The 18,778-nt window shown below is 33.1% G+C and overlaps 3 protein-coding genes and 1 long non-coding RNA gene across 8 annotated transcripts; 2 read left to right on the top strand and 2 right to left on the bottom strand.

Moving 5' to 3' along the window:
- The first annotated feature begins 501 nt into the window (after positions 1 to 501).
- Positions 502 to 3,229, top strand: LOC100746061 (cathepsin O). 2 transcript variants are annotated; one of them, XM_033321570.1, is made up of 7 exons: positions 502 to 843; positions 1,288 to 1,426; positions 1,608 to 1,843; positions 1,919 to 2,067; positions 2,131 to 2,196; positions 2,616 to 2,884; positions 2,962 to 3,229. In XM_033321570.1, the coding sequence occupies exons 1-7, from the start codon at positions 658 to 660 to the stop codon at positions 2,997 to 2,999; spliced, it is 1,083 nt and encodes a 360-aa protein (XP_033177461.1). In that variant the 5' UTR covers positions 502 to 657; the 3' UTR covers positions 3,000 to 3,229. The 2 variants fall into 2 exon arrangements, with proteins under 2 accessions (XP_033177461.1, XP_003490694.1); XM_003490646.4 differs by having other exon boundaries at positions 546 to 843; positions 2,146 to 2,196.
- Positions 2,316 to 18,728, top strand: LOC100750008 (glutathione S-transferase 1). Of its 4 annotated transcripts, none has more exons than XM_033321571.1 (7): positions 9,228 to 9,256; positions 16,149 to 16,221; positions 16,387 to 16,533; positions 16,616 to 16,674; positions 16,749 to 16,893; positions 18,293 to 18,463; positions 18,544 to 18,728. In XM_033321571.1, the coding sequence occupies exons 2-7, from the start codon at positions 16,216 to 16,218 to the stop codon at positions 18,685 to 18,687; spliced, it is 672 nt and encodes a 223-aa protein (XP_033177462.1). In that variant the 5' UTR covers positions 9,228 to 9,256; positions 16,149 to 16,215; the 3' UTR covers positions 18,688 to 18,728. The 4 variants fall into 4 exon arrangements, with proteins under 4 accessions (XP_012242694.1, XP_033177462.1, XP_033177464.1 ...); XM_033321573.1 differs by lacking the exon at positions 9,228 to 9,256 and adding an exon at positions 15,772 to 15,909; XM_033321572.1 differs by lacking the exon at positions 9,228 to 9,256 and adding an exon at positions 15,940 to 16,072.
- Positions 3,088 to 7,340, bottom strand: LOC100750126 (tryptophan 2,3-dioxygenase). The gene is made up of 7 exons (XM_003490676.4): positions 6,914 to 7,340; positions 6,466 to 6,635; positions 5,775 to 5,977; positions 4,048 to 4,407; positions 3,721 to 3,970; positions 3,552 to 3,645; positions 3,088 to 3,469 (listed from the first exon to the last, which is right to left on the bottom strand). Exons 1-7 carry the CDS (start codon positions 6,940 to 6,942, stop codon positions 3,301 to 3,303), a joined length of 1,275 nt encoding a protein of 424 aa, XP_003490724.1. The 5' UTR covers positions 6,943 to 7,340; the 3' UTR covers positions 3,088 to 3,300.
- Positions 9,025 to 10,181, bottom strand: LOC117151839. The gene is made up of 2 exons (XR_004461973.1): positions 9,818 to 10,181; positions 9,025 to 9,727 (listed from the first exon to the last, which is right to left on the bottom strand). It is a non-coding gene; the product is annotated as an uncharacterized LOC117151839 (long non-coding RNA).
- Positions 18,729 to 18,778: the final 50 nt, after the last annotated feature.

Genomic DNA, 18,778 nt, shown 5'->3' with positions numbered 1-18,778 from the left:
ATAAATATCTACAACAGGTGTCCCTTTTTCACAAAAAAATGTTAACACTTTTTTTTCAATATAAGAAAATTAAAATCGAAGTAGTTTAGTATTATTAGTAGATTCATGAGAATAGGAGGAAGTTAAGAAAAACACTAGATTTTTCAAACGTACTTTTTGTATACAATATACAGCGAAATATCTAAACGCATTCTTTGGAATAATTATCTTACAAGAAATATGCATGTCGTTAAACGATAAGTTCACTGCATAACGCTTACCCCTAACGTGTTACTTGTTTGTATGTAAAAAAGGGACAAACATATTGTTGAGCACAATTTTACGTAAAACAGTAATGTAACAGTATAAATGTAATGAAAGAACACTTTGGAATAACATGATATATAAATAACTATTGCAAATGTATAAATATTGTATTTGTCAGTTACTCTTCTTTATTCGGAAATTATGAAGATATTGACCACCATTATGATACTAATTAAATTTATTTCTTACGGTCCTGGTGTTATCGACATACTCATACATATTGTGATACACCTTTATATGAACGTTATATACGTACATTATATTGAGTGATGCAATAAAGATATACATGTGTATAGGTTTTGTTGCTTTGTCGTGAAGTACCTTGCTTCGTAATTATCTTGTACCCTCGATATGGAGTGGAGGACAGTGGCAGTTATAGTGTTGGTAGTGAGTTTATGCTTTTTGGCGATACCCATTAGGGTGAGCCCTAATACTAGCAACGGAGATCTTAAGCTTTTTCAGAATTATGTCATGCGCTATAATAAATCTTATAGAAACGATCCAACGGAATACGAGGAACGGTTTAAGCGATTTCTGGTAAGTTACTAGAGATTACTGTTTGTGAAGCTACTATATAATCGGTAAAATAATTCGCATGATTGTAAGTATTGGCTATGTCACATTCGTTACTGGGTGTAGGTTTTGAAAATTTCCCGCGTCCTTACGGATCATTCCTGTTTTATTTTTATCTATTTTTTTATCTATTTTTTTTGTCTATAAATTTTCGAAATGATGATATTCATTTAGATAAAAAATGGACCAGTTTGATAACGTAATATTAAGTATGTTTACAGAATTGAGAATCAATTATAAAATTCAGAAGTTATTATCAAACAACATCATGTTTGATAAAACTAAAAGTTACCCAGTGCCCATAATAGAACGCACGTGTATGACAAAATAAAGGAAACAATAAATTATCTTTTCAAACTAAACTGAAACTGAAAAAAGCACATTAAGTTAATTATGTTTCTATTACAGAAGTCGTTGCGGCATATAGAAAAGATGAATGGTCTTCGACCATCACAAGAAAGCGCTTATTATGGACTTACTGAATTTTCTGATATGTCAGAAGATGAATTTCTGTCGCTAACTCTCTTACCTGACTTACCAGCACGGGGTGAGCAATAAAATCTTTTGAAAGTAACGCGATTTTTTAAAAGCAATCTTGAAACACAAAATTCAAATTAAAACAAACTCATACTAAAAATTTTGTGATATTGACTTCATTACATTGATATAAACAAACAAGTCATGATACCGCATAGATATTTAATGTGAATAAATAAATAATTCATTAGGAGAGAAGCACGTGAATGAATCTTATCATCGCCGACATCATTTGTTACAATCTACTAACCGGGTGAAAAAATCGGTTAGTATACCTTTGAGATTTGATTGGAGAGATAAAGGAGTCATTACGCCAGTACGAAATCAAGGATCTTGTGGTGCTTGTTGGGCTTTCAGTACCGTTGAAGTGGTTGAATCGATGTATGCAATCAAAAATGGAACTTTGCATATGCTGAGCGTACAAGAAGTAGGATATTCAATATATGTTCTTAATTGAGGTAAAAAATGAAGGTAAAAATCTTTTTTCTGATTTCTTTGATAGATGATTGACTGTGCGAAAAACAGCAATTTTGGATGCGAGGGTGGGGACATATGTAGCTTGCTCTCGTGGTTGTTAGCGTCTAAAGTTCAAATATTTCAAGAATCAACTTATCCGCTTGTAGGAAAGACGAGTATGTGTAAACTCGGGAAGTAAGTATATTGAAATAAATAAAAATATATTTAAAGGATATGGAACACGGACAACAATTAATTTTATTGTTGTTGCAGAATGATAGACAAGGCATCCGGTGTAAAAATACGGGATTTTAATTGTGATAAGTAAGAAAATTGCATTATATACTGCATGACATTAACAATTTCAAATGAAAGATTATATTTAAGTATTAGACATTCTCAATCGATAAAAAAATGAGACGTAACGTATTATGGCATAAATGTGTGTTGTTTTGTACATGTATAATTAGCTATAAATGTCTTTCTTACATAAGCTAACCGGTTAGTGTTATTTGTATGACATATATGCGATGATACTATTAAGAAAGAATCATAGCTTCTTCTTACGAATCTAATTGAATGAAAAGTTATTTGAAAAGTTAATCAAATTTTGCTAAATTAAAATTTGGATAAAAAGTTTTCATTTATTTGTTAACTAAATAGCTGTTATCTAGAATCTATAACGAATAATATTCGCCTGAAGCGTTTGCCGTTAAGAAGATTAAAGGTTTAACGGATTTTAGTTTCGTAGATGCAGAAGATGAGCTGTTGATAACAGTGGCCACTCATGGACCAGTGGCGGCAGCAGTAAACGCTTTATCTTGGCAAAATTATTTAGGCGGTGTAATACAATATCACTGTGATAGTTCCTTTGATAATCTGAATCACGCTGTGCAGATAGTAGGATACGACAAATCAGCTGCCATACCACATTATATTATAAAAAATTCATGGGGAACAAACTTCGGCGATAAAGGTTATATGTACATAGGAATAGGCAATAATTTATGCGGTATGGGCTTTTTATCTTGTATTTACACATAATGGAAACTTATTAATTTTATATCGAATTTTTTTTTTTGTTAACAGGCATAGCGAATCAAGTTTCGTCATTAGATATTCTTTAAGGTGATCGATATAAATGGAGATGTTTGAAAAAAGTATTTTATATATCGATCCTAAGATGTATAAATGTGTTAGAAAACGACTATAATATTAATAACAATAACATTCGTAAGATTATATTTCTAATATTTGTTATACAATTGCGGCCATTTGTATATTTTTTACAAATATTCTAATATATATGTTAAAGTAAAATAAAATAAAACAAAGATTTATGTCGTCGTTTCTATATTTATGCGTTTGATACTTCATTACCCATCCTACTTACGTATCTTAACATTCATGGTATCGAGTCTTATTTTTCTATGTATCATCCACTGTACATCCAGAGTTTTGATTATCATCAGGATTCCATCCGTTACAGTCAATGGATAATTTTGTCTTCATTTGTTTCGTTAACGGCGGAATCATATGGCGAGGGATCAAAAATGTGGACAAATTAAATAAGTCTAAAAATACTTTGTACCGGTCACTATCAACGAAAAATATAAGTTATTAATGAAACACGCCATTTAGAATATTTTGCATAAAAACATATAAATAAATATACCAACCTTAAAGTAGATTTTAAGTATTGATATCCCGAAGATCCTCCGGTTCCAAGTTGTTGGGAACCAATCATTCTTTGAACCATCAGAACGTGATTATCTGGCGGGCAAAAAAGAAATTCAAGTATTTTATCCACTTATAAAAGGCTTAGATCAAGTAAATACTTTTTCTTACACCTCCATTTGGTAATTAGAGAATCGATATCCATTAATGCGGTCAAAATTTGATGAGGTTGACTAAACCTTGGTTCGTCGCGGTATAACGTAATCATCACCGCACCTTGAAGAGCGCCGAACACGAATTTTCTCTCTCCTCGAGATACGAGCGCATTATGAAGAGATTCGTTGAAGATCGTCTCGAATACTGCTTTCCGAGAACGTACATTTGCCAAATGATAATTTCTGACTTGTTCTTTTGTATGTTTCTATGAAAACAATGAGGAGCATTAGCGCTTCTTCAAAATAAAGTTATTTGTATACCACACGTAAAGCAAATGATTACTTGAGCAAGTTGCTCCTGCTCGACGAGGAGATCCTCGACGGATTTTTTGTATTTTCCCCAGAAATCAAAGTCATGAGGTTCTAGACCCGGTGTCCTTGCTAACCATTTCTGAACAAGGCAACTGAGACTAGGTTCATCTTCCGAACGTTTAATCGCTTCGATAGCTTTTGGATCCCTTCCGAACGCTCTGGCGTAACTTTGATTATACTTGACTCTGTGCTCCTGTTTCACACCCAACTTATTCTCCAATAAACGAAACTGTAGCGATTGAAAACCCGAAGCTGGGCATAGGTAGTCTCTAAATGCCATAAAATCCAGCGGCGTCATGGTTTCCAAAATTGTTACTTGGTCCACTAGCAACTGGAAGATACATGTTCATATGAATATCGAAGAATATCATCTTTTGGATATTAGACATTTTCAATATCGAAAATATGTACACCTTTAAGGTCTATTTATTGTCTTTGTATACAGACGTTCAATCGATCTTACCGAGTCTACGTCTAAGCAACCGTACTTGCATTTATATGGTTTCCGCGTTTACGCTCCTATCGTACGAGGAAGAAGTAATCATTAAGATGGGTAGTAATAACTTTTTTACAGTTATTCTAATAATCAAATTTAAAAACAGAGACATGAAAGAGAAATAAAAAATCAATAACATTGAATATGGTCGTAACCCAAATAGTCTTGTTATGGTTTCTGGTGGAAACATCATTTTGAATAGCAGCTTTGAAAGGACACGATTGTATCCCGTATTAAATCCCACTTACTTAACCCTGCTACATAATTTTTCAATAGAACGAGAAAAAAAACGTGGTAACCACACCTGTATTCTGTGGTATGGAAAGAGCGCCAATGCGCTTGTTACCTAACTGATCTATGCGTGTCAGTGCGGGGTGTCGCATATCGTCCAGCGGTATTAACTTACTTAGATCGCACTGTTATTTCTACAGTTCCCACAGTCTTTCTTATTCCGGCATGAAAGAGGAGGAGAAAAGTGATAGTAATGAAAAAGTGTCGCATTGCTAAGAACCTTGATCCGCTTAGCAAACTTCCATATGATTTTGATTATACGACAATCGTGAAAAGTGTACAATATTTTAAAGAACATTGTTTTTAAAACAGACGAACTTATGTGACTTATAAAAAGGAAAGAAATATGAGTTTACAGAGAACAAATCCTATTAGCGCAAGTCGGACTTGATTTTTCATTTTTTCCTTGATTATTTGAATTTATTTGATAAATATAAAAGTTTTCGTTATTTAATTAATTGAAAATGCAAATGTCGCGTGAGAATGGAACGATATGTCTGTTTCTGCAAATGCGTGTTGCCATCTGCGTATTATCGTATCTTGAAAGTTTCAAATATTTTTTGTAGTATTTTCTACTTGCGATTTGTAAAGTAGCACGTATGCCAATTTTGAAGGGTAACGTTTGAAATGTGATTAGATGTAACGTTGAAGCACCCTTTGTCATAAGTATCAATGCTCTAATTGGCTTCCGATTAAGGGTCGTTCACATTCCTTCCATCACTGTCATTGTCAACATATGGCCACTGGCCTTCTTTTCCTAGAGTATAAGATTACTCGACGATGTGCGCGTTGCGCGGGAAACCTATTTACCGTTATTTTCCTCTTTATTTAAACAATCTTTTATCGTTCAACCGTTTTCATCGTAACATCCATGAGATAGGATTATCTCAAGGACTTTCGACTTTGCTTACTTTTAATATGAGAACGATGCGGTTTAATCTCTTCAAGATTTCCAGCGTTCTTGATTCGTTCAGAACTTGGGAAATTCGAGTCTTCTGGAGAGCAGTGAGATTGTTAGAGGTACCATTGAAATCATAGCTGCTTGGCTCGGAGTTGAAAAGTACTCTGACCGAGTCCAATTCGTAGATAATTTGTTTGAACCAGAGTTCATACGCTATGGATTAAAGGTAGAAAAATATAATTCCTTTGGTAGTCATTCTTTTTATCAAATTAAATTTCGTGTATTGCCCTTTTTACTTAAAAAGAATATACCAATTATTATTATTATTATTTGAAACACTGTTTCGAAATTGAAGAAAACTGATCTTTCATCATTTTTCTTGTGCTATCTTTATCCTTTTTCATTCAATTGCAAGTATCTAATTTCTATTATCTATAAAGTTATTAAAAAAAAAACGAATATCATGAAATATTGGAACATATATTGAAAAACGATAAAGAAGCTAGATAAGATATTTTAACTAAGAATGACAGTATAGTACCTGAAATAATTTTTAATGGCATGAGTAATATATTCATGCTACATATATTACTATAGAGGAACAGGAAATTGATTTTTGATTCAAATGGATAAAGTCAAACCTCTGTTGCATAATATAGTCCATAACTTGTTACGAATGTTGCAACGATAAAAATTATTACCCTGATGAGTGATGATAAAAAGATGTTCATCATGCACTTCCTTGTTATATTCGACGCTCAGTAACCTTTGTGCGGTTAAGATTTTATCCAATCGAAGGTATTCACCGTAAAGCATACCCGAACCTTCGGCCAACTGATCAGTCTCTTGATGATCAGTCTCATGATCTTCTCTAAAAACAAATAATTCAATTTTATCGTTAAATTTAAATTCATTAATTTATACGTTATTTAAAGCACTGCATATTCAATTCAAAATGTAAAGCAAATTATTTGATTCAAAATGACAGATATCATTTCGTATAACGATTAATTTTGATGATTATTTATTTTTAAATCGAAAAAATGATTATTGTCGGAGGAATGTACAATTTCATCATTTAAATCAAGAATTAGCAAGCATTACATAGATTTCGATATAACAAGAAAATATTTTTAAAAGATTACTTACGCAATACCACCTGATAAGGGACACGCCATCTTTTATTCTACCGAAAGTATCACGCGCGCTTCAAATTCTGTTTGTCGAATTATACTATAGTTATATATGGAGATAATATGTCACTTTGAAACAACAATTAAAAGTTGAACAATAAATAAATGTCACGATAAATTGCAATGCTAACAATTCACTTTAGGCAAGCTCTCAGTTCAGGATGACATTTTGTCAAGTTTCAACGAGTACCACTCAGTTGCAAATAACATAAAGGAATACATGTTGTCAGTTAGGTGGTTGAGCCACAACTGAACAAACTGAATGACCACCGACTCGCGAAACTATCCCTCTTATATTTCCAAGTTGGACGGCACGTGAATGAACGATTGTTGATTAAGCTTCTTTGCTTGTCTTTCTATATTAGAAAGCTATCTATAAACATTCTAGTATCTGCGAAGGATGTTATTACATTACTTCGTTTAATTATTGACAAAAGAATTTTATTTTCTACGGGTTATCATATATGTATATATGAATAGAAGGAATAGAGTCTTTTAATCGATAAGCCGATCCTTCTATTACACGTGTTTTTATTTCCGCGATCACAGAATATCGATCATCGAAATATCAAATATATAAAAATTAGAAGTTTCATCATTGATAAGTGGTCTTTAATCATATTAAACATGGCATAATAACTAAAATGATTCAGAATTATAAGCGATTTCATAAATTGTGAAATTCATCTTAAGTTATCCTACGATATGCTTATATATATCTTGATCGATAATGCAAAATCTACCTGTACGACTGTTAGAAACAAAAATGGTATTCATTTATCTGCTCCGAAATTAATAGTCATAAATAGACATGTGAATGCTAGGTGTCGCGAGAATGAACTTTTTAAATCAGCATAGTTGCATGATCTAGACGATAGATCTCGCAAATTGTGTAATTGAGTGGCAAATTTATAAAATTAATTTTTTCACATTTCTTTATTGTTAACGAGTTTAGCAAATTATAGGAATCGAAGATATTTTTCCGAGTAGATATTTCTACATATATTTCTACAGAGTATTGAAATATTCTTAATTCATGGGATCGTTAATCTTTCGTAATATATTAATTGCTTTTTCTTTCGCTATTTATCAACGCGTTATCATAAACGGTTAGAACATCGATTGTTTTCGTATTGCGTAACATTACGTAACATTGACCCTGTCCTCATTTATCAGATTATTTTGTGCTACGAATCCGTGACGCTTTTGAAATTATGCTCGGTTATATTCGTTGTCGATATGTAATCCAGTGCAATACCAAGAATAATGTATCGTTGAATTTGTTTTCTTATCGGTTACAAGACTGTTGTAATGCAAATATGTAGTATCATTTTCGAGATTTGAAATCTCGAAAAAAAGTGGTCCCGAGAAAATATTTTTGACTATCACCATATTTGCCCCTTCGTACCGAATATTCTTTTCTATTAATGGACCGAGAACGATCAGTTATAGTAACTATTTACGAGCGTGTATCTCGTGAGAAAGTTAGTGAACCATAGTTGGTAAAACGTTATTGAAATAAACTCTATCGCGTGTAACGATTACATACATTTGATTTCCATTGACACGATGAATTTGGTCTGTGTGTGTAATGTACATTGTCGGCCATAAACGCAAGCGCAAACAATCGTTACATTTGTTTAGAAAGGTAGGAGATCTTTGTATTATGAGATTTACATATTAAACGTCAAATTTTTATACTTGTATTAAAATTAAGAAAAAAGAAAGAAATGTTTAATATGCAAAAAATTGTCATCAACGAAATAATGTAAGTGCGTCGAAGATGATCAAATTAAATTATAATAGAGGATAAATAATTATAATAGAGGATAATAATTATAATAGAGGATAACTCGTCCTTGAATATTTATGATTGGTAATTTACTTCTGAAAGGAGTACAAAGATAAACAAATAACTCGTCCTTTAATATTTACAGTTGGTAATTTACTTCTGAAAGGAGTACGATCCGATAAACAGGATAGGTAACTTGAAGTGTTGAACGTTACTATGTTACTCATATATACATGTAGTACAATTATAATAGAAGATAAATAAATAACTTGTTCTTGAATATTTACAGTTGGTAGTTTACTTCTGAAAAGAGTACAAAGATAAATAAATAACTCGTTCTTTAACATTTACAGTTGGTAGTTTATTTCTGAAAGGAGTACAATCCGATAAACAGGGTAGGTAACTTGAAGTGTTGAACGTTACTATGTTACTCATATATACACGTAGTACGATTATTTATTATAGACAGTCTGTAGCTCTTGACGACGCTGTTCATATATTTCTTAGGTAAGTATTATTACTAAGTTATCACGTTCATAATATCGAATTATCTATTATAACGACTATATAACGCTGATAAGTTGATAGGTTCGCTTATTAGAAATACGTTTTCTTAAATATGATAATTAAATATATGTTGAAAATAATAACGTGAGTTCGTGCTCGCCATTCATACGCAGATGCGTTAGTTATAAGAAATAGTTCTTATAGTAATTATAAGATAGTTCTAGTTACAATCGATAGGTTTAAGATGTTTTTTTGTTTTTTTATCCCTAATCCATGTAAGAATGTGCGAAAAAGGTTTTTTTTGTCTCAGAACGGTGTGATAGATTTATCCAAGGTATAAAATAAAAGTTATTGTGATCCTACCTCTGAATATAGAAAAGAACAAGTTATAGACCCAGGTTCAATAATTAATTATTATCTTTATTGAAAATATTATTAATAGTAATAATATTGAGGAGTGCAGAAGATAACCTAAAAAAAAAAAGGAAAAAAAAAGCATGATCGATGATTCAGTGTTGAACATCATAAGGGCGCTTTATTGAATATATAATAATTGCTTACGTGATAATACAGTTATCAAAAGAACATAAAAAAAGTCGAGCGGGGCGAGTTTAAGTATTGAAAAGCTGAACAAAGAAAATTACGACACGTGGAAATTGCAAATGGAGGCAACGCTAGGCCTACCGGCATTTGAGACGTAGCTACCTCTACCAAAATCGGTCGAAATGGCCGGTCTTTAAAAAATACGTAATAGTAGAATATTTTTATATTTATTGATCTATTATTATCTTACAAAAGAAACTCCATATTCTGAGATCATAAAAACTATATAATAACAACTTTAATAATAACAATAAGTGTAATAAGTATGAAGAATATTCATTACTAAAACCTTTGGTAATAAGAATGTTAAAATAAATTTCCATTGGTAAATATAAGAAGTATAATATAAGAATATAATAATAAGCGTAATAGAATAAATAAAATACAAATATAATTTAAATTATTAGGTACAAAATTTATCATTCATCATGTTTCTTACAAACATAAGCTTTCTTCTGCGTGCATTTTTTTACATATTTTTTACAAAGATTGTAAATGGTGGTGGTCTTATTATTATTACAGTACCGTGTCTGACACCATTTGCGAGAATAAAAGGTGAGTTCTTTGACGTACTTCGGATCTCAGATGCGCTATGTTCTATCCGTGATTTTTCATTGTCAGCGGCAAGTTCATCTACTAATTGAAACATAAAATCTTTTCTGGATATCTGCTCACCTGTGGTTTTCTTATATAAAATCCAGGAAATTATACCAGCTAAATCTAAAATATTAAAAAATACTTGAAGTGGCTATCTTCTTGATCCCGATTTCACGCTATATTTTTTTGCCATTTGTCTTTGAATATATTGTGCAAGAGTAATCTCCCAGAAGCTGACTCTTCTTGAATTCTTTCCCACTTAGTTGCGTTTATGGCAATTTCATTTGGACTAGCTTGTATACTTTCAGTTTCACTTTCAGAACTTGAAAGCACCCGAGCACGTCTTTTGCGTACATTCAAAATGTTCTCTTACTCACTTTCTGAGGACTCATTTTCTTTATCACTAATGTCACTATTACTGTTATCACTACAAATTTCAATTTCTTTTTCCCCTGGTTCACTTCCTTCACACTCAGAGAATTCACTATCCTCGATACCAGAGCATTCCATTGGTATCCTTTTCAGTTTTTGCAACAATTCGAATGCTTCCAATTGTTTATATTTTCAAGACTTGTAAAATATTGCTTTATAAAACGAGAAATCAGGTCTTATTCCAATGACTTTTTGGATCCATAGAGCCAATCAGAAATCAAAAAGTAAAATTAGCGAATGACAAATTAGCTGAAATCAAAAGTAAAGGCACTGCAATATTATTTAGTTATATAAAAAACAAACTTGAGAAATTTCGATTGGAAAACACATTATACGTACCAGAATTAAAAGCAAATTTGATCTCAGTATCAAAAGTTACAGCAAATGGAAAAAGGATTGTATTTACAAATAAAATGGCTACAATATTTGGAAAGAAGGATGAAATCGTTATTACTGCTATTTGTAAAAGGGATTTATATATTGTAGATACAAAATCTGATTATATTGGTATGGTATATGAAAACAGAAATATACTTATGGATTGGCACTATCAATATGGACACTTAAATGAATCTGATCTTCGGAGATTAATAAATAAAAATATGGCAAATGGTCTACCTAACGTAAGATTGAGTAAAATGAATACTTGCGAAATATGTTTGAAAGGCAAACAACATTAAAAATGTTGGAAATATTAGAACTGATACATTTTGATGTATGTGGCCCTATAAGACAAACATCTTTGGATGGAGCAAAGTATTTTGCCACCTTTATTGATGACACATTAAGGTTTGTATATATGTATATCCTTAAGACAAAAGATGAGGTTAAAAAGGCATTTTGGAAATTTAAAGCTTTAGTTGAAAGACAAACGGGTAAAAAGATAAAAACCCTCAGAACTGATAGTGGTTTGGAATATTTAGGAAAGGATTTCACAAATGAATTGGAAAATTGTGGTATTTGCAAGGAATTTACAACTTCCCATACACCTCAGAAAAATGGAGTAGCTGAGCGAATGAATAGAACACTCATGGAGATGGCATGATGTATGTTGATCCAGTCAAAGTTACCTATCCAATTTTGGGTGGAAGCTGTTAATACAGTGTCATATATTAGGAATAGGTGCCCAACAGTTCATGGTAAAACACCATATGAAATTTGGCACAAAAGGAAACCAAATGTGAATCATCTTAAAATTTTTGGTACCGAAGCTTATGTATTAACTAAGCGGCCCGATAAAAGTAAATTTGAAGCAAGATCAACAAAGTGTATTTTTATTGGATATTTCGTTGAATCAAAAGCGTTTCGATTATGGGATCCAAGTAAAAGAAAATTCATAATATGTAGAGATGTTTCTTTCTTAAGAAATATTGAGTACCACAATGATGAAACTGAAAATGAACTTGAATAATTTAAATATGAACTGATAAATCAAGAATTTGACGAAGACATCTCAGAAGAGATTCATGAAAAAGAACATGATGATGGTGAAAACATGAATCAAAATGAAAATTGTGTTCAAGATAGATTTGTGATCAAGAGGGGGCAAGAAAGGCTAAACAATGCGAACAGGAAATGTTGGTAGACCAAGGAAAATTCATAAAACTGTCCCTATAAAACTATAAAATCAAGGAACTGTACAATTAGTCAGTGATAATTCGACTGAGTCAATAGATAAATTATTATCTGGACCTCATGCAGAAAAATGGAAAGAAGCTATGAAAAAGGAATATGACTGCTTGATCAAAAATAACGTTTGGGAATTAGTAAAATGTCCAGTGAATAGATCTCCACTTGAATCAAAATGGGTTTTAATGACCAAATATAAAGAAAATGGAAAAGTTAAACACAGAAAAGCTAGATTAGTAGCAAGAGGTTTTGCTCAAAAACCAGGTATTGAATACAACGAAACCTTTGCTCCCGTGGCACGATTAACTTCCATTAGAGTTATAATGGCCTTAGCTGCTAAATTAAAATTGGATTTATGTCAATTGGATATAACCATGGCATATGCTTATGGTGATTTGAATGAAGATATTTACATGCTTCAAGTCAAATATTTTGAAGTACCGGGCAAGGAAGATTACGTATACTATTTAAGGAAATCTTTATATGATTGAAGCACTTCAATAAACAATGGTTTGATAAATTAAATGGTTACTTGAAAGAACTTAACCTTAAACAAATTGAAGAAGATCCTTGTGTTTATTCAATAACTGATAGAGATAAAATCCTCATACTGGCAGTTTATGTGGATGATCTAATAATACCCACTAACGACCATAAATTGTTTACTTACTTTAAAGAGAACTTAATGAAAAAGTTCGAAATAAGGGATCTTGGAAAATTGAATTTTTGTTTGGACCTGCAATTTTATCAAAATGAGGAGACCAAAGAAGGATATTGGTGATGATCTAACAGGATATGTCGACTCCGACTGGGGAGGTGATATTGATGATATAAAATCTAGAACTGGCTTCATATTCAAACTATCGAACGGTGCTATATCATGGAAATCTAGAAAGCAAAAAAGTGTGGCAATTTCCAGCACCGAGGCCGCTACATACATGGCGCTAACAGAAGCCACTGGAGAAGCCGTATACTTGCGACGATTTCTAAGCAAGTTTGATATATTGGTTGAAGAAAGAGCAATCGAAATATATTGTAACAACCAGAGTGCAGCTAAGTTTGTTCAAAATCCAGTGTTCCACGGTCGCACGAAACATATAGATATCCGCCATCATTATATTCGTGAGATTTACCAAAAGGGAATCATTGGAATTTGCATCCATATGCAGATGCGTTAGTTACAAGAAATAGGAACTAGAAGATAGTTCTAGTTACAATCGATAGATTTAATCAACAGGTTTAAGATGTTCTTTTGTTTTTTTTATCCCTAGTCCACGTAAGAATGTGCAAAAAAGGTTTTTTTTGGCTCAGAACGGTGTGATAGATTTATCCAAGGAATAAAATAATAGCTATTGTGATCCTACCTCTGAATATAGAAAAGACAACAATATATATATATTTAATATTCATATATTATATATACATATTTATTTATATTTATATGTCGGAGATGAAAGGACATCGAAGCCTCCCTTTTGGAACTTCGGGATAATCCCATAACACCGTAATCTAGATTCTATCATAGGCGTAATTAAACAGTTGTCGTCTTTCGATCCGATTGTATTTGTTCGAAATTTGTGATAATGAGCTTGGGCTCGAGGCGACAGCCAGTCGCCGAACGTGGCCGCGGTCACGGAATGAACGCTTTGTCTAACAAAGGTACGGAGTAATAGCTCTCCTGAAAAGAAATATTTGTAGCGGCACGCGACAGTAAACATTCCAACGGTTTCTGTCCTGTGGCTCGCCACACGCAGATCCTATTCTTCGAGTATGATGGTTATCAGATGCCGACGCGTCTCCGCAGTACATGTTCAGCTAGCCTAAGGGCCCGTTATAAATCTTAAGATTTAGCTAACTAAAGTCCTTCAAACAAACAGTCTCTGTCCCAACTACGAGAAGATAGAGGAGACCTATTTTTCAACGAACGACGTCTCCCACTAGCAACTTTCTCTCGAGGGCGGTTAGCATCTTTTTCTAACCACCGATGTGGAGATTGACCAATTAGCGGCAACGGCAATTTTCCTTACTTTCTGAACGAAGGCTATCCTCGACGAATCTGATGATCTCGTGTCCTTAGACACATCCCATTATAGTTTTCCTCTGTGGCATCATCGGGACGGAAATTCATTCCTTCTTGCGATCTCATCGACGAAAAGAGTAACACCTTACGACCCGTGAATATTACGCGTCCGACTTAGATTTTGTGAGCACGTTCATCTATCATCCCGTCGACCGCGGATTCGTTATTGAACCTAAGATCATTGTCATTAGTTTCTCGAGTATCTAATTACCACGGTTACTTGTCCAGTGATGATGATAAGTTACTTATGATAATCGTATTTGCACTAGTCAATGTCTTCTCTATTGCATAACGACACGTGTAATCCAAACGAAGATTTTATTTAATTTCAAGAAGAATAAGTCATTTGCGTTATTTTTGTTTTGCCATGGAGACTGCAAAGGGTAGAGGTCTGATCCGGTAAATAACACATACATACGTGCTTTTATTTTATTTCGTCAAATTTCCTAACTCAATTTTCTAAAACTTTCGTGTGAAACATGGAACTCTCGTCGAATAAAAGTGAAAAGGCAGGAAAGAAAATAAAGAAACTTTCCAAATTTATTTTGGTACTCGTTTAATTTTAACTGTATATCATATGACTTAATATGGAAATAATATAACTCAACTTTCGTTGACAATTAGTATTTAATTTATTAGTTACGGATAAAGAGAACATCAAACTTGAATACGTGTATGTTTTTCTAATTAGAACAGAATAGATAATGTTTCTTGTTTTATGAATCGCAGCATACATCCATACAACGCCATATATGCATTTACGATCAATTTACAGACACAGCGAGTGGAGTATTCGTCATAATTCTTAGTACGTAGATTCTATTCTGTACTATATAGATAAATTAATACGTATGTACCATTTCTTTACTTTCCTGCGTAGAGATATGAAATTATATAGAAATTCGCAGTCTAATTAATGAATGGAATTATCAATCTCTCGAGAATTAATGCTCGTTCGCGGCAGTGACTTTCACCTATTTATTTCCTTGCCATGGTTTTGAATGGGCAAAGATGATTATTTGAATAACAGACTGTAACAGACTGTAATGCAGAAGGACAAAGATATAATATTAAAGGAAATTTGAAATTATAAAAAGATTTAGAAAAATCGGAAAAAGTAATTTGTTAGCACATAGCAACGTAGGAGGTAAAAATCGGAACCGCAGTGAAGGCTGTTAACGTATACTTGTATAGTGTAGAAATCGATGAAACGAATAGAATCGTGATTATTATTGCTGTGGTTAGGTGATTTTTATTCTATAGTGTATGTGTAACAATACGTGAAAAAGGATAGCAGGAGGTGAGGAACGAGGTGAGGAAAGAGGTACATATATACCAGATACGTACGTATTACGTTACGTTACAGAAATCGGACCAACACTAATGGATTACACACAGATACCTGGTTCCCGTTATTTACATATATCGTATATGGGCGATAAGACACGGAAACCTGTCTCGAGAACTCGTGTCAGGTATCGGTGTCGCGGCGAACTGAGCGCCGTTGATCAAAATATTAACCAATATCGAATCATCGATTATCTGTTTTAGCCAGTCGCTGAAAAAACATCAAGAGGTCTACATCTTCTAGTAGTACATCAGGTGTACACTTAAGAAAATGGATGTGAGTCGTTCTTTAAAATAACAATTTAGCCCTCTCCTTGTATGTATTTAAAATTACATTACGTTGCACGATCATTACTTTATATAAAATCGATGTAAAGATATTATTTTCTCTTGAAAGTATACTGACGTATCAGGATCTGTAAAAGATGAATTATTTTTACAGGACTGGATGGAAATTTCCATATACGTAAATGACATTACTCCACAATGTCGTACCGTTCTAATGGTGATTAATGAACTTAAGCTGAAGTTCGATATTCGTCAGATTAGCCTGGAGAAGAAGGAACATCTATCAGAGGCATTTTTAAAAGTAAAAAGTTCAACGCTTCCTAGTAAACGAAACGCGTTAAAATGGAATTAAAATTTTTACTTGTTTCTAACTTTTTTACTAGATAAATCCTTTGCACACGATTCCGGTGTTAAAAGAGAACGACTTTGTTCTTATGGATAGGTAAAACATTTTTATATCTTCTACTTTGAATTCTTGATGTATTCATTTAATAATTAACATCGATTTCTTTTCAGTCACGCTATCGCTTGTTATGTGATTGATGATTTGTCAAATTATGAGTATTCTCTATACCCGAAAGATCTGCAGATACGAGCTCAGGTTAATCAGTATCTCATATTCGAAGCGGCGACAATGTTCCCTCTTGTGAAACACACCTTGGTGAGTAATTCGTTGTTCGAGTGAGTGGTGAAGTTTATTTGGTGTATGTCAGATTTTTCACACCTTATTGTCATCTTATCCAATTGTGTCATCGGCTTACGTTTTTCCCATCGTTGGGAAATCCGTTGCACGTATAAAACAATGGTGATTGCTAATACTTGTATAGTCAAGCATCCAAAGGCCAGTTTTCCAAATTCACTTTCACCACGTCTCGTATAGTAAGATAAAAGAATTTCATCGCGCTACAGATTTTCAAACAAACAGGAAAGAAACGCTTGTGTTGCGCATTTACATAGGTTAGTTCGTGCACTCCTATCGATGATGCTGTACTAGACAAAGGCGGTCATCGAGGCGGCCGATTAAATCACGCGAAAGGAGGTTAATGCGATTCGCTTTTCCGCGCGTATGTACACGCAGGAGCATTATGTGATACCGGCAGGAAGTTCTTGAGCATCCTATGTACCTTTTACGGCGCCTAATAAAGTCGGCTAACTGTACATTTTTGTCCGTGATGGGCCAACTACGAGCGACTCGTTTCCAGACGTGTACTTCTATACATATACACTTTTAACTAGTAGCAGGGCCAAATTAATGTTACTAATGTTGTAATGTGTAATTAATGTAATCAAGCAAGTTCTAAGCTTTCCGAACAGGAGAAAGAAGCGCGTTTTTGGTTAAGTTTATGCGAATTGGAGAAAAAGATGAAAGATTTTGTTCGGCAAGAAATTGAAAAAAGAGGGTTATATTAATTCTGCTATGGCCTTCGAATTTTTTTACGACTCAATCTTGCTTCGGTTTCGAGCAAGTAAAAAAGACTTTTAATGTTTTAAGAGAATCATTGATATATATTTGAAAGAATCACGAGAGAGAAACGAGAGTCGTGTATATCAATAATGATTTTTTTAATCTTTTTCTCGAATTCAAGCAAATTTCCGAACGATCACTATATGACGTTTCTAATTAGGAATCCAGGTGATTAATAAGCTAACGTGAAAGCAACATATGAGAATAAATTTAGGAAAATATACAGATTCTTTCTAGAAATTGAGAGTCCACACTAAAAACCTAAATCTAACCCATAGCGTTGATGTTGTAAGCATACGATACGGTTGATTATAGTAGAACACTTATGTTGTACATAGATTTAGAAGTTATACGAATTAACTTTGACCCTTGGAAATAAATGTGCGTCCGGAAGTTTGGTCTTGTGCAGACTATAACGCAGTTGCTCATGACGCAAACCTTCTGCAGTGACAGATAATTTCATAGGCTGATGATATCCACATCATTAATTCGGAATATTTACAATTCTATTATATCCTCGTTCATTTAAATTTACATTTTCTACACTTTATGTATTTTTCCTTTTTATGTTATTTGTAATTTTTCACTGTCATAGCTACCGATAATATTGGGACAAGAGTCTACTATCACCGAAGAAAAGTTGAACGGATGTAAAGAAGCGTTCTCGTACTTGGATAAGATTCTGGAAGGCAAGAAGAAGTGGTTGGTCGGCAAATCTTACACTGTCGCGGATATTAGTTGCGTAACTCTGGCCAGCAGTATCTCTGTAAGTTGTTTAATTTTTATTAAAACGAATATCACAACGTTTCGAGAATCAGATGACATCTTTCCGAATGTTTTCTCTAGGTTCTGGTGGATATGGATCAATATCCGAATGTAAAGGCTTGGCTAAAAAGGTGCGAGGAAGAAATATCGAGCTACAAAGAATGGAATGTACCAGGGCTTAAAAAATTACATCCTCTTCTTATTTCCGCACTCCCCAAATCCTAAATATATAAAATATACCTATATATGTGTATATATATATATATCTATATCTATAGATAAATAAGTATCATATATACATATATAGATATATAGA

This window comes from Bombus impatiens, unplaced genomic scaffold (assembly GCF_000188095.3).
Source record: "Bombus impatiens unplaced genomic scaffold, BIMP_2.2 scf_0463, whole genome shotgun sequence".
NCBI lineage: Eukaryota > Metazoa > Arthropoda > Insecta > Hymenoptera > Apidae > Bombus > Bombus impatiens.
This window is presented reverse-complemented; position numbering and strand designations above follow the sequence as displayed.